Source organism: Oncorhynchus masou, chromosome 8, assembly GCF_036934945.1.
Source record: "Oncorhynchus masou masou isolate Uvic2021 chromosome 8, UVic_Omas_1.1, whole genome shotgun sequence".
Classification (NCBI taxonomy): domain Eukaryota; kingdom Metazoa; phylum Chordata; class Actinopteri; order Salmoniformes; family Salmonidae; genus Oncorhynchus; species Oncorhynchus masou.
The window spans coordinates 10767422-10782785 of NC_088219.1; the positions used below are offsets into that span (position 1 = coordinate 10767422).

Here is a 15364-nt window from a genome sequence, read left to right on the forward strand (position 1 = left end):
ATACCCCAAGCGACTTACAGCTGTAATCACAGCAAAAGGTGGCGCTACAAAGTATTAACTTAAGGGGCTGAATAATTTTGCACACCCAATTTTTCAGTTTTTGATTTGTTAAAAAAGTTTGAAATATCCAATAAATGTTGTTCCACTTCATGATTGTGTCCCACTTGTTGTTGATTCTTCACAAAAAAATACAGTTTTATATCTTTATGTTTGAAGCCTGAAATGTGGCAAAAGTTCGCAAAGTTCAAGGGGGCCGAATACTTTCGCAAGGCACTGTAGTTGTAAGATTTGAAGGCACCGATCAATAGCCAAGATACTCATCTTTTCCGCAGACACCCTGCTTTTGTAGATAGGGGCTACTGTTCTCATACCAAACTGAATAAAACAAATCAAATAGGGTCCACAAATACGGGGACTTTACAATAGCTCTGAGGTCAGGTCTTGGGTTGAATGGCGGAAACCTCGTTACTGAGATTTACCAGGATTTACTTCTCAAAATCCGTCCCTTTTCCCGGGATAAATAACTTACAAGAAACCGGAAGATTATAGTAAATTATTTATATGAACAGCATGGCGTGAAATGGAACTGTGAAATGATATGCCATGTCTAAATCTGTCTTCTCCACGGTATCTGCATGATGAACCATCAACGAACTGTGAAATGATACGCCATGTCTAAATCTGTCTTCTCCACGGTATCTGCATGATGAACCATCAACGAACTGTGAAATGATACGCCATGTCTAAATCTGTCTTCTCCACGGTATCTGCATGATGAACCATCAACGAACTGTGAAATGATACGCCATGTCTAAATCTGTCTTCTCCATGGTATCTGCATGATGAATCATCAACGAACTGTGAAATGATACGCCATGTCTAAATCTATCTTCTCCACGGTATCTGCATGATGAACCATCAACGAACTGTGAAATGATACGCCATGTCTAAATCTGTCTTCTCCATGGTATCTGCATGATGAATCATCAACGAACTGTGAAATGATACGCCATGTCTAAATCTGTCTTCTCCATGGTATCTGCATGATGAATCATCAACGAACTGTGAAATGATATGCTGATGTCTAAATCTGTCTTCTCCACGGTATCTGCATGATGAATCATCAACGCTCAGGGTGAGAACAGACCATCTCAGTATGGAGCGCAGTTCACAATGCATGTAGACCTATCAGCTCATCATGGTCACTTTTTGTCTTGTGACAGACAGGTCGGCCGACATTTGCTACGGTAACAGGGGGGAGTAGAAAAGAGATACTAGGTGGTTTGGTGCCCCCTTCTGGCTTAATACCTACACAAATAGCCAGCAGGATTTAACCTTTAACTCCAGTGAGCGGCTAAATCAGTGTTTCTTGGAAGTCTTAAACAAATCTATTTTGAAACAACAGTATACACCTCACACACGTGGTTATGGGATTAAAAAGAAGACACCTGTAGCATGTCAGATATACAGTTCAAATTTTGAGAAACACCGGATTTTTGTCATAATTGTTTTTTTTAATGTTTATTAATTATGAAAAATATTAATAACATTCCACACATGAGACCACTAGAGGGTGATTTGGTCATTGGACTGCAGGAAAGGGTTTTAATAGCAGGAACCAGGTTATCGAAATTTACAGATTTTCCGCCCAAACTCACTCCAGTTTCCCCGGATAAATAACTGCGAGAAAACAGTTAAATTATAATAAAATATTTATATTAAAAGTAAGATGTGAAATGGAACTGTTAAATGATATGCAATGTCTAAATCTGTCTTCTCTACGGCCTGCTCTGCTATCTGCATGATCAATCATCAACACTAAGGGTGGGGACAGATAGCCCTTTCCAAGCGAGCGAGGACAATGTATGGATAATCTCATCAACGCTAAGGGTGGGGACAGATAGCACATTTCATAGTGAGCGAGGACAATGAATGGATAATCTCATCAATGCTAAGGGTGGGGACAGATAGCATATTTCATAGCGAGCGAGGACAATGAATGGATAATCTCATCAACGCTAAGGGTGGGGACAGATAGCATATTTCATAGCGAGCGAGGACAATGAATGGATAATCTCATCAACGCTAAGGGTGGGGACAGATAGCATATTTCATAGCGAGCGAGGACAATGAATGGATAATCTCATCAATGCTAAGGGTGGGGACAGATAGCACATTTCATAGTGAGCGAGGACAATGAATGGATAATCTCATCAATGCTAAGGATGGGGACAGATAGCACATTTCATAGCGAGCGAGGACAATGAATGGATAATCTCATCAACGCTAAGGGTGGGGACAGATAGCACATTTCATGGCCTATGCTACAGCAAAAGGGAATCATATGTTTGAAAGCACATCTCCTCATTTACACATCTCCATCTGGCTTTCAGAGGTCACATAATTTTTTAAATGTAAAGATCATTTATTTTTTAATTGCAGCTGCAGAGTTTTAAAAATGCCTCTCACTCGAATTTCGTTGCTTTAAATCAGTGCGCATGTGACCACTCTCTGTCTTTCTCTCTCTCCATCAATTCCATTCAAATTGCATCCAAAATAGATAATCCTGTTCATAGATATACAATATTTAGTTCCAGTCAAAAGTTTGGACACACCTAGTCATTTTTTTTAAATTGTACCTTTATTTAACTTGGCAAGTCTGTTAAGAACACATTTTTATTTTGAATGACGGCCTAGGAACAGTGGGTTAACTGCCTTGTTTTTACCTTGTCAGTTTAGGGATTCAATATTGCAACCTCTCGGTTACTAGTTCAAAGCTCTAACCACTAGGCTACCTGCCGCCCCGTCAAGGTTTTTATTTTATTTGTACTATTTTCGACATTGTAGAATAATAGTGAAGACATAAAAACTATTAAACAACACATATGGAATCATGTAGTAACCAAAAAAGTGTTAAACAAATCAAAATATATTTTACATTTTAGATTCTTCAAAGTAGCACCCTTTGCCTTGATGACAGCTTTGCACACTCTTGGCATTCTTTCAACCAGCTTCACCTGGAATGCTTCTCTAACAGTCTTGAAGGAGTTCCCACATATGCTGAGCACTTGTTGGCTGTTTTTCCATCAATCTGCGGTCCAACTCATCCCAAACCATCTCAATTGGGTTGAGGTCAGGTGATTGTGGAGGCCAGGTCATCTGATGCAGCACTCCATCACCCTCCCTCTTGGTCAAAAAGCCCTTACACAGCATGGAGTGTTGGGTCATTGTCCTGTTGAAAAACAAATGATAGTCCCACTAAGCTCAAACCAGATGGGATGGCGTATCGCTGCAGAATGCTGTGGTAGCCATGCTGATTAAGTGTGCCTTGAATTCTAAATAAATCACTGACAGTGTCACCAGCAAAGCACCATCACACCTCCTCCTCCATGCTTCACGGTGGGAACCACACACGCGGACATCATCCATTCACCTACTCTGTGTCTCACAAAGACATGGCGGTTGGAACCAAAAATCTCCAATTTGGACTCATCAGACCAAAGGGCATGAAGACCTGATTCACAGTTTCCTCTGAATGGTTGATGTTGAGATGTGTCTGTTAATTGAACTCTGTGAAGCATTTATTTGGGCTGCAATTTCTGAGGCTGGTAATTATAATTAACTTATCCACTGCAGCAGAGGTAACTTTGGGTCTTCCTTTCCTGTGGCGGTCCTCATGAGAGGCAGTTTCATCATAGCGCTTGATGGTTTTTGTGACTGCAGTTGAAGAAACGTTCAAAGTTCTTGAAATGTTCCGCATCGACTGACCTCCAGGTCTTAAAGTAATGATGGACTGTTGATTCTCTTTGCTTATTTGAGCTGTTCTTGCCATAATATGGACTTGGTCTTTTACCAAATAAGGCTATTTTCTGGATACCACCCCTACCTTCTCACAACCCAACTGATTGGCTCAAAATATTAAAAAGGAAAGACATTCTCCAAATTAACTTTTAACAAGGCACACCTGTTAATTGAAATGCATTCCAGGTGACTACCTCATGAAGCTGGTGGAGAGAATGCTGTCATCAAGGCAAAGGTTGACTTTATTGAAGAATCTCTCTTTGGTTACTATATGACTCCATATGTGTTATTTCATAGTTTGGATGTCTTCACTATTATTCTACAATGTATAAATAGTCAAAATAAAGAAAAACCCTGAATGAGTAGGTGTATTCCAACTTTTGACTGTTACTATAGATATATAGCTACAGTATATATGATGTCCTAGCTTACCTCTTTTAGGTAATACATCCAATGCAGTATTAGCCTGATATTTAGCAAACGAATGATGGGTTGATATGCATAAGCTCCAAACTTAGCCTCTGTCTTCACTCTTGCGCAATAGACGCCTGCTCTCCACTGGCTTCTCTCCTAAGCTCTTGTGGAGTCCCAGGAAAAGATACACTGGAATAGCTTGGACTTTTTTATTCTTCTTGCATTTCTTATACTAATAGGAAGAGGGAAGCAATCCTGCTCTTGTGTTAAATACAGCAGCCAAAGAGCTGGCGGGGAGTTTGAAAGAAGAGAACACGCGATGGCGTTATTTAGTTATTTAGTCCGACCCATAAGCATTCATTCTCGTTGAATAGAAGTGAAAGCCGTCTGCATCTAATTTAGTCCTATATTATTCAAGCAAACATGTCATTACAATGAAGAAGATTAGGATAACAAAGGGTATTCTATTTACAGTTGAAGTTGGAAGTTTACACACACTTAGGTTGGAATCATTAAAACTCGTTTTTCAACCACTCCACAAATTTCTTGTTAACAAACTATAGTTTTGGCAAGTCAGTTAGGACATCTACTTTGTGCATGACACAAGTAATCTTTCCAACAATTGTTTACAGACAGATTATTTCACTTATAATTCACTGTCTCACAATTCCAGTGGGTCAGAAGTATACATACACTAAGTTGACTGTGCCTTTAAACAGCTTGGAAAATTCCAGAAAATGATGTCATGGCTTTAGAAGTTTCTGATAGGCTAATTGACATCATTTGAGTCAATTGGAGGTGTACCTGTGGATGTATTTCAAGGCCTACCTTCAAACTCAGTGCCTCTTTGCTTGACATCATGGGAAAATAAAAAGAAATCAGCCAAGACCTCAGAATAGAAATTGTAGACCTCCACAAGTCTGGTTTATCCTTGGGAGCAATTTCCAAATGCCTGAAGGTACCACGTTCATCTGAACAAACAATAGTACGCAAGTATAAACACCATGGGACCACGCAGCCGTCATACCGCTCAGGAAGGAGACGCGTTGTCTCCTAGAGATGAACGTACTTTGGTGCAAAAACTGCAAATCAATCTCAGAGCAACAGCAAAGGACCTTGTGAAGATTCTGGAGGAAACAAAAGTATCTATATCCACAGTAAAATGAGTCCTATATCGAAATAACCTAAAAGGTCACTCAGCAAGGAAGAAGCCACTGCTCCAAAACCTCCATTAAAAAAGCCAGACTACGGTTTACAACAGCACATGGGGACAAAGATCGTTTTTTAAAACTTTTTTTTTAGAAATGTCCTCTGATCTGATGAAACAAAAATAGAACTGTTTGGCCATAATGACCATGGCTTGGAGGAAAAAGGGGGAGGCTTGCAAGTCAAAGAACACCATCCCAACCGTGAAGCACAGGGGAGGCAGCATCATGTTGTGGGGGTGCCTTGCTGCAGGAGGGACTGGTGCACGTCACAAAATAGGTGGAATCATGAGGCAGTAAAATTATGTGGATAAATTGAAGCAACATCTCAAGACATCAAACAGGAAGTTAAAGCTTGGTCGCAAATGGGTCTTCCAAATGGACAATGACCCCAAGCATACTTCCAAAGTTGTGGCAAAATGGCTTAAGGACAACAAAGTCAAGGTACTGGAGAGGCCATCACAAAGCCCTGACCTCCATCCCATAGAAAATTTGTGGGCAGAACTGAAAAAGCTTGTGCGAGCAAGGAGGCCTACAAACCTGACTCAGTTACACCAGCTCTGTCAGGAGGAATGGGCCAAAATTCACCCAACTTATTGTGGGAAGCTTGTGGAAGGCTACCTGAGACATTTGACCCAAGTTAAAAAAATTAAATTGCAATGCTACCAAATACCAATTGAGTGTATGTAAACTTCTGTAAAAGCTGAAATAAATCATGAAATAAATCATCCTCTCTACTATTATTCTGACATTTCACATTCTTAAAATAAAAGTGGTGATCCACACTGTCCTAAAACAGAGAATTTTTACTAGGATTAAATGCCAGGAATTGTGGAAAAACTGAGTTTAAATGTATTTGGCTAAGGTGTATGCAAACATCTGACTCCAATTGTAATTGTGGAGAGCAAGGAAGGAATGAAGGAGGTAAAATACACGTCGCACAACATTAGGGGATATATGATGAAAGGCATGCTAATAACATTAGGGGAAATATGATGAAAGGCATGCTAATAACATTAGGGGATATATGATGAAAGGCATGCTAATAACATTAGGAGAAATATGATGAAAGGCATGCTAATAACATTAGGGGAAATATGATGAAAGGCATGCTAATAACAGAGGAAATATGATGAAAGGCATGCTAATAACAGAGGAAATATGATGAAAGGCATGCTAATAACATTAGGGGAAATATGATGAAAGGCATGCTAATAACATTAGGAGAAATATGATGAAAGGCATGCTAATAACATTAGGGGAAATATGATGAAAGGCATGCTAATAACAGAGGAAATATGATGAAAGGCATGCTAATAACATTAGGGGATATATGATGAAAGGCATGCTAATAACATTAGGGGAAATATGATGAAAGGCATGCTAATAACATTAGGGGAAATATGATGAAAGGCATGCTAATAACATTAGGGGAAATATGATGAAAGGCATGCTAATAACATTAGGGGAAATATGATGAAAGGCATGCTAATAACATTAGGGGATATATGATGAAAGGCATGCTAATAACATTAGGGGAAATATGATGAAAGGCATGCTAATAACATTAGAGGAAATATGATGAAAGGCATGCTAATAACATTAGGGGATATATGATGAAAGGCATGCTAATAACATTAGGGGAAATATGATGAAAGGCATGCTAATAACATTAGGGGAAATATGATGAAAGGCATGCTAATAACATTAGGGGAAATATGATGAAAGGCATGCTAACAACATTAGGGGATATATGATGAAAGGCATGCTAATAACATTAGGGGATATATGATGAAAGGCATGCTAATAACATTAGGGGAAATATGATGAAAGGCATGCTAATAACATTAGGGGATATATGATGAAAGGCATGCTAATAACATTAGGAGAAATATGATGAAAGGCATGCTAATAACATTAGGGGAAATATGATGAAAGGCATGCTAATAACATTAGGGGATATATGATGAAAGGCATGCTAATAACATTAGGGGATATATGATGAAAGGCATGCTAATAACATTAGGGGAAATATGATGAAAGGCATGCTAACAACATTAGGGGATATATGATGAAAGGCATGCTAATAACATTAAGGGAAATATGATGAAAGGCATGCTAATAACATTAGGGGAAATATGATGAAAGGCATGCTAATAACATTAGGGGAAATATGATGAAAGGCATGCTAATAACATTAAGGGATATATGATGAAAGGCATGCTAATAACATTAGGGGAAATATGATGAAAGGCATGCTAATAACATTAGGGGAAATATGATGAAAGGCATGCTAATAACATTAGAGGAAATATGATGAAAGGCATGCTAATAACATTAGGGGAAATATGATGAAAGGCATGCTAACAACATTAGGGGAAATATGATGAAAGGCATGCTAATAACATTAGGGGAAATATGATGAAAGGCATGCTAATAACATTAGGGGAAATATGATGAAAGGCATGCTAATAACATTAGGGGAAATATGATGAAAGGCATGCTAATAACATTAGAGGAAATATGATGAAAGGCATGCTAATAACATTAGGGGAAATATGATGAAAGGCATGCTAACAACATTAGGGGAAATATGATGAAAGGCATGCTAATAACATTAGGGGATATATGATGAAAGGCATGCTAATAACATTAGGGGAAATATGATGAAAGGTAGACTCATGTATCAGTCTACTAATTATAAAATGTAAAATATGCCCTATTATATATGTTTTAAAATATAAAATTGTAGGTTGTGTCCTGCACCAGCATCACATCTTCTCTCCCAGCTTCATAGTTTGAACGAGGTGTGTAATTCCAGTCCATATAATACAGCTCCCAGTCGAAAATATTACTGGAGCTTGTTTCATTTATTTACCCAAGAGAGAATAATTGTATGTTTTTCTTTGGTGTCGTAACCTATGATACTGTATGTATTGCATAATGGCACAATCATTTTTTTTTTTTTTTTGGCTTTAATGTAGGGCTCATAAAATGTCTAATGTAGGGCTCATTTGGCTCAGGTAGCATCGGGCTTGAATGTTAATTCTGATCAGTTGAAATCAAATCCAGAGATATTTATATGCTTTGTATGCTTTAGAATTACACTTACGGTTTTGGTGGGAAATAACAGGTTGCACAGGGAAAAGAGTGATTTATTCTCAGGATGGAACATTTGTAAAACACCAAGAAAACATTACATAGAAAATAAAAGCAGCTCCATGGCACAAGAAAAGGAAAAGTTGAGTCCAACCCGTTAAAAAAAAAGATTGTTTTAATTGATGTCATCATGTGTCTCATCTATAATCCTTTACAGAACACACTAAAGTCTTCTTAGATTAGATTTTTTTTCACAAATGTGGGTATTTTTAAAACCCCCCCCCCCACACTTTTTCGCTTTATCGCACTATTTACATTTTGAGAAGGTTGACTGAGATCCAGAGATGGTTATTACTGAGTGTTGGTCGGTGATGGATGGAGGGATGGGGACAGTGCGTGTGTGTAGCCTATGATACTGTTTGTACTCTCAACTAGGTTTTCAAAATTCCAGTAACTTTCACAAAATGTCAAAGTTTTCCAGAAATCCTACTAACAATTCACTCTCTCACAACCCGACTCAAACATCATTTTTTAACTGACACTCTCTCTAGGTACTGAGCATTTGTTTGGGGGGAGGGGGTTGTGTGTGTGTCTGTGAGTGCATGTGAGTGTGTGTGTGTGTGTGTGTGTGTGTGTGTGTGTGTGTGTGTGTGTGTGTGTGTGTGTGTGTGTGTGTGTGTGTGTAGGGGGGTGGGGGTTATATGTGTTTGAAGTTAGGAGTTATTGGGGTTGCTAGCGTGGAATTTATTCAAAGGCAGGTTGCAGAGCTGCGAACTACACAAACGACAATGCACCTTTCAAAAGACAATTTCACAGTTGTTCACGGAGATCACATTCATGGTATATACCCGTGGATTTCACCTTAATCGTAAATTACCTTTAAAAGTCAAGTGCAGTGTGCTTGTTGCTAACAGCTTAGATTGAATGTTGGCCTGGCTGTGTATGTAAGGCAGTAAGGCTATTGTGTAGGGGTGTGGCGATGTATGTGGATAGTGGAATTGTGTGTGTGGGCTGTTACAGAGTGTTGTCGTGGTGTATGTGTATGTGTGTGTGTGTGTGTGTGTGTGTTAGGCTGTGCCGTTGGTGTACTTGGAGAGTTTATTCTCAAGGTCACAGATTCTCTTCTCCTGAGACAGAACTGTTGCCTTGAGATTCTGAACTTCTTCCAACAACCGCTCTAACAACTGAGGCTGGAGAGAGGGGAGGAGGGAGGGGTAGGGGAGGAGGGAGGGGTAGGGGAGGAGGGAGGGGTAGGGAAGGAGGGAGAGGTAGGGAAGGAGGGAGGGGTAGGGGGGAGGAGGGAGAGGTAGGGAAGGAGGGAGGGGTAGGGGAGGAGTAGGGGAGGAGGGAGAGGTAGGGAAGGAGGGAGGGGTAGGGGAGGAGGTAGGGAAGGAGGGAGGGGTAGGGAAGGAGGGAGGGGTAAGGGAATGAGGGAGGGGTAGGGGAATGAGGGAGGGGTAAGGGAAGGAGGGAAGGGTAAGGAAGGAGGGAGGGGTGGGGAAGGAGGGAGGGGGTGGGGAAGGAGGGAGGGGTAAGGGAAGGAGGGAGGGGTAGGGAAGGAGGGAGGGGAAAGGGAAGGAGGGAGGGGTAAGGGAAGGAGGAAGGGGTAAGGAAGGAGGGAGGGGTGGGGAAGGAGGGAGGGGTAAGGGAAGGAGGGAGGGGTAGGGAAGGAGGGAGGGGTAAGGGAAGGAGGGAGGGGTAAGGAAGGAGGGAGGGGTAGGGAAGGAGGGAGGGGTAAGGGAAGGAGGGAGGGGTAGGGAAGGAGGGAGGGGTAGGGAAGGAGGGAGGGGTAAGGGAGGGGCAGAGTGGGGAAAGAGGAAGGTAGGAAGGGAAAGAAGGAAGGGGAGAAAAGGGTAGGAGATGGAAAGGAAGGAAGAAACAAGGAAAAAGAGGAAAGATAGGTCAGGAACAGGCAGCTACAGGAAAAAAACTGGAAAACAACAGGCAGGTAGAGGAAAACAACAGGCAGGTAGAGGAAAACAACAGGCAGGTAGAGGAAAACAACAGGCAGGTAGAGGAAAACAACAGGCAGCTACAGGAAAACAACAGGCAGCTACAGGAAAACAACAGGCAGCTACAGGAAAACAACAGGCAGGTAGATGAAAACAACAGGCAGCTACAGGAAAACAACAGGCAGGTAGAGGAAAACAACAGGCAGGTAGAGGAAAACAACAGGCAGGTAGAGGAAAGCAACAGGCAGGTACAGGAAAACAACAGGTAGGTAGAGGAAAACAACAGGCAGCTACAGGAAAACAACAGGCAGGTAGAGGAAAACAACAGGCAGGTAGAGGAAAACAACAGGCAGGTAGAGGAAAACAACAGGCAGCTACAGGAAAACAACAGGCAGGTAGAGGAAAACAACAGGCAGGTAGAGGAAAACAACAGGCAGCTACAGGAAAACAACAGGCAGGTAGAGGAAAACAACAGGCAGGTAGAGGAAAACAACAGGCAGGTAGAGGAAAACAACAGGCAGGTAGAGGAAAACAACAGGCAGGTAGAGGAAAACAACAGGCAGGTAGAGGAAAACAACAGGCAGCTACAGGAAAACAACAGGCAGGTAGAGGAAAACTACAGGCAGGTAGAGGAAAACAACAGGCAGCTACAGGAAAACAACAGACAGGTAGATGAAAACAACAGGCAGCTACAGGAAAACAACAGGCAGCTACAGGAAAACAACAGGCAGGTAGAGGAAAACAACAGGCAGGTAGAGGAAAACAACAGGCAGCTACAGGAAAACAACAGGCAGGTAGATGAAAACAACAGGCAGGTAGAGGAAAACAACAGGCAGCTACAGGAAAACAACAGGCAGGTAGATGAAAACAGGCAGCTACAGGAAAACAACAGGCAGCTACAGGAAAACAACAGGCAGGTAGAGGAAAACAACAGGCAGGTAGAGGAAAACAACAGGCAGGTAGAGGAAAACAACAGGCCGGTAGAGGAAAACAACAGGCAGGTAGGTAGAGGAAAACAACAGGTAGGTAGAGGAAAACAACAGGCAGGTAGAGGAAAACAACAGGCAGGTAGAGGAAAACAACAGGCAGGTAGAGGAAAACAACAGGCAGGTAGAGGAAAACAACAGGCAGGTAGAGGAAAACAACAGGCAGGTAGAGGAAAACAACAGGCAGGTAGAGGAAAACAACAGGCAGGTAGAGGAAAACAACAGGCAGGTAGAGGAAAACAACAGGCAGCTACAGGAAAACAACAGGCAGGTAGAGGAAAACAACAGGCAGGTAGAGGAAAACAACAGGCAGGTAGAGGAAAACAACAGGCAGGTAGAGGAAAACAACAGGCAGGTAGAGGAAAACAACAGGCAGGTAGAGGAAAACAACAGGTAGGTAGAGGAAAACAACAGGCAGGTAGAGGAAAACAACAGGCAGGTAGAGGAAAACAACAGGCAGGTAGAGGAAAACAACAGGCAGGTAGAGGAAAACAACAGGCAGGTAGAGGAAAACAACAGGCAGGTACAGGAAAACAACAGGCAGGTAGATGAAAACAGCAGGCAGCTACAGGAAAACAACAGGCAGGTAGAGGAAAACAACAGGCAGGTAGAGGAAAACAGCAGGCAGGTAGAGGAAAACAGCAGGCAGGTAGAGGAAAACAACAGGCAGCTACAGGAAAACAACAGGCAGGTAGATGAAAACAACAGGCAGGTAGAGGAAAACAGCAGGCAGGTAGAGGAAAACAACAGGCAGGTAGATGAAAACAGCAGGCAGCTACAGGAAAACAACAGGCAGGTAGAGGAAAACAACAGGCAGGTAGAGGAAAACAGCAGGCAGGTAGAGGAAAACAGCAGGCAGGTAGAGGAAAACAACAGGCAGCTACAGGAAAACAACAGGCAGGTAGATGAAAACAACAGGCAGGTAGAGGAAAACAGCAGGCAGGTAGAGGAAAACAGCAGGCAGGTAGAGGAAAACAACAGGCAGCTACAGGAAAACAACAGGCAGGTAGAGGAAAACAACAGGCAGGTAGAGGAAAACAACAGGCAGGTAGAGGAAAACAGGCAGCTACAGGAAAACAACAGGCAGGTAGAGAAAAACAACAGGGAGGTAGAGGAAAACAACAGGCAGCTACAGGAAAACAACAGGTAGGTACAGGAAAACAACAGGTAGGTACAGGAAAACAACAGGTAGGTACAGGAAAACAACAGTCAGCTACAGGAAAACAACAGGCAGCTACAGGAAAACAACAGGCAGCTACAGGAAAACAACAGGCAGGTAGAGGAAAACAACAGGCAGGTAGAGGAAAACAACATGAAGCTACAGGAAAACAACAGGTAGGTACAGGAAAACAACAGTCAGCTACAGGAAAACAACAGGCAGCTACAGGAAAACAACAGGTAGGTACAGGAAAACAACAGGCAGGTAGAGGAAAACAACAGGCAGGTAGAGGAAAACAACAGGCAGGTAGAGGAAAACAACAGGCAGGTAGAGGAAAACAACAGGCAGGTAGAGGAAAACAACATGAAGCTACAGGAAAACAACAGGTAGGTACAGGAAAACAACAGTCAGCTACAGGAAAACAACAGGCAGCTACAGGAAAACAACAGGTAGGTACAGGAAAACAACAGGCAGGTAGAGGAAAACAACAGGCAGCTACAGGAAAACAACAGGCAGGTAGAGGAAAACAACAGGCAGGTAGAGGAAAACAACAGGCAGGTAGGTAGAGGAAAACAACAGGCAGGTAGGTAGAGGAAAACAGGCAGGTAGATGAAAACAACAGGCAGCTACAGGAAAACAACAGGCAGCTACAGGAAAACAACAGGCAGGTACAGGAAAACAACAGGCAGGTAGAGGAAAACAACAGGCAGGTAGAGGAAAACAACAGGCAGCTACAGGAAAACAACAGGTAGGTAGATGAAAACAACAGGTAGGTACAGGAAAACAACAGGTAGGTACAGGAAAACAACAGTCAGCTACAGGAAAACAACAGGCAGCTACAGGAAAACAACAGGCAGGTAGAGGAAAACAACAGGCAGGTAGAGGAAAACAACAGGCAGGTAGAGGAAAACAACAGGCAGGTAGAGGAAAACAACAGGCAGGTAGAGGAAAACAACAGGCAGGTAGGTAGAGGAAAACAACAGGCAGCTACAGGAAAACAACAGGCAGCTACAGGAAAACAACAGGCAGCTACAGGAAAACAACAGGCAGCTACAGGAAAACAACAGGCAGGTAGAGGAAAGCAACAGGCAGGTAGAGGAAAACAACAGGCAGGTAGAGGAAAGCAACAGGCAGGTAGAGGAAAACAACAGGCAGGTAGATGAAAACAACAGGCAGGTAGAGGAAAACAACAGGCAGGTAGAGGAAAACAACAGGCAACTACATGAAAACAACAGGCAGGTAGAGGAAAACAACAGGCAGCTACAGGAAAACAACAGGCAGGTAGAGGAAAACAACAGGCAGGTAGAGGAAAACAACAGGCAGGTAGAGGAAAACAACAGGCAGGTAGGTAGAGGAAAACAACAGGCAGGTAGGTGAAAACAACAGGCAGCTACAGGAAAACAACAGGCAGCTACAGGAAAACAACAGGCAGGTACAGGAAAACAACAGGCAGGTAGAGGAAAACAACAGGCAGGTAGAGGAAAACAACATGAAGCTACAGGAAAACAACATGCAGCTACAGGAAAACAACATGCAGCTATAGGAAAACAACAGGAAAACAACATGCAGCTATAGGAAAACAACAGGAAAACAACATGCAACTATAGGAAAACAACATGCAGCTACAGGAAAACAACATGGAGCTACAGGAAAACAACATGCATCTATAGGAAAACAAAGGAAAACAACATGCAACTACAGGAAAACAACAGGAAAACAACATGCAGCTACAGTAAATCAACATGCAGCTACAGGAAAACAACATGCAGCTACAGGAAAACAACATGTAGCTACAGGAAAACAACAGGAAAACAACATTCAGCTATAGGAAAACAACAGGAAAACAACATGCAACTATAGGAAAACAACATGCAGCTAAAGGAGAAAAACAACAGGCATCTATGGGAAAACAACAGCAAAGCAACAGGCAGCTACAGGAAAACAACAGGAAAATAACAGTAGTCAGAAATTCTAAAGATCAGAATGAGGCCTAATGAGAGCGAGAGAGAGGAGAAATTAGAGAGAGAGGGAGAGGAGACATTGGAGAATGAGGGTTGATAAAGGGATGATTATATACATAGTGACTCACAGGCAGGTTGGTGGTTAGGTTCAGACAGACAGACAGAGTGTGACTCACAGGCAGGTTGGCTGAGCCGTCGCAGGAGGACATGCTGCGTCTGGTGGTGGGTCTGGAGTCCAGAACGTTCTTCTTGGCCACTTTGAGCTCGCGGCTCTTAGGGGGAACGTAGCCATCTCTCAAGGACTGGAGGGTGGGGTCCTCGTCTCGCCCCTCCAGCCACTCCTCTGGCTCCAGAGCCGGGTCTGAACCCGCCGTGTCTGGATACAGGTCATCCTGAAACAGGTCTGACTGGAGGGAGGAGGAGAGGGTGGAGGGGGAGAGAGAGGGAAGGTAAGGATGGAGGGGGGAGAGAAAGGGAGGAGGGAGAGGGTGGAGGGGGAGAGAGAGGGAAGGTAAGGATGGAGGGGGAGAGAGAGGGAGGAGGAGAGGGGGAGGGGGAGAGAGAGGGAAGGTAAGGATGGAGGGAGGAGAGGGTGGAGGGGGAGAGAGAGGGAAGGTAAGGATGGAGGGGGGAGAGAGAGGGAGGAGGAGAGGGGGGAGGGGGAGAGAGAGGGAAGGTAAGGATGGAGGGGGGAGAGAAAGGGAGGAGGGAGAGGGTGGAGGGGGAGAGAGAGGGAAGGTAAGGATGGAGGGGGAGAGAGAGGGAGGAGGAAGAGGGTGGAGGGGGA

General features: G+C 43.0%; 1 protein-coding gene across 2 annotated transcripts in view; it reads right to left on the bottom strand.

Annotated features, from left to right (window-relative positions):
* Positions 1-8673: 8673 nt before the first annotated feature.
* LOC135544063 (coronin-6-like) overlaps positions 8674-15364 on the bottom strand; it is a 44388-nt gene continuing 37697 nt past the window's right edge. The window contains exons 10-11 of one of the 2 annotated variants that reach the window (XM_064971430.1): positions 14754-14984; positions 8674-9709 (exon numbers count right to left, since the gene is read on the bottom strand). In XM_064971430.1, coding sequence (XP_064827502.1) covers positions 9587-9709; positions 14754-14984 — 354 coding nt within the window. In that variant the 3' untranslated portion in view covers positions 8674-9586. Of the gene's footprint in view, positions 9710-14293; positions 14607-14753; positions 14985-15364 lie in introns of those variants that run through there. The other variant, XM_064971429.1, reaches the window with a different exon arrangement.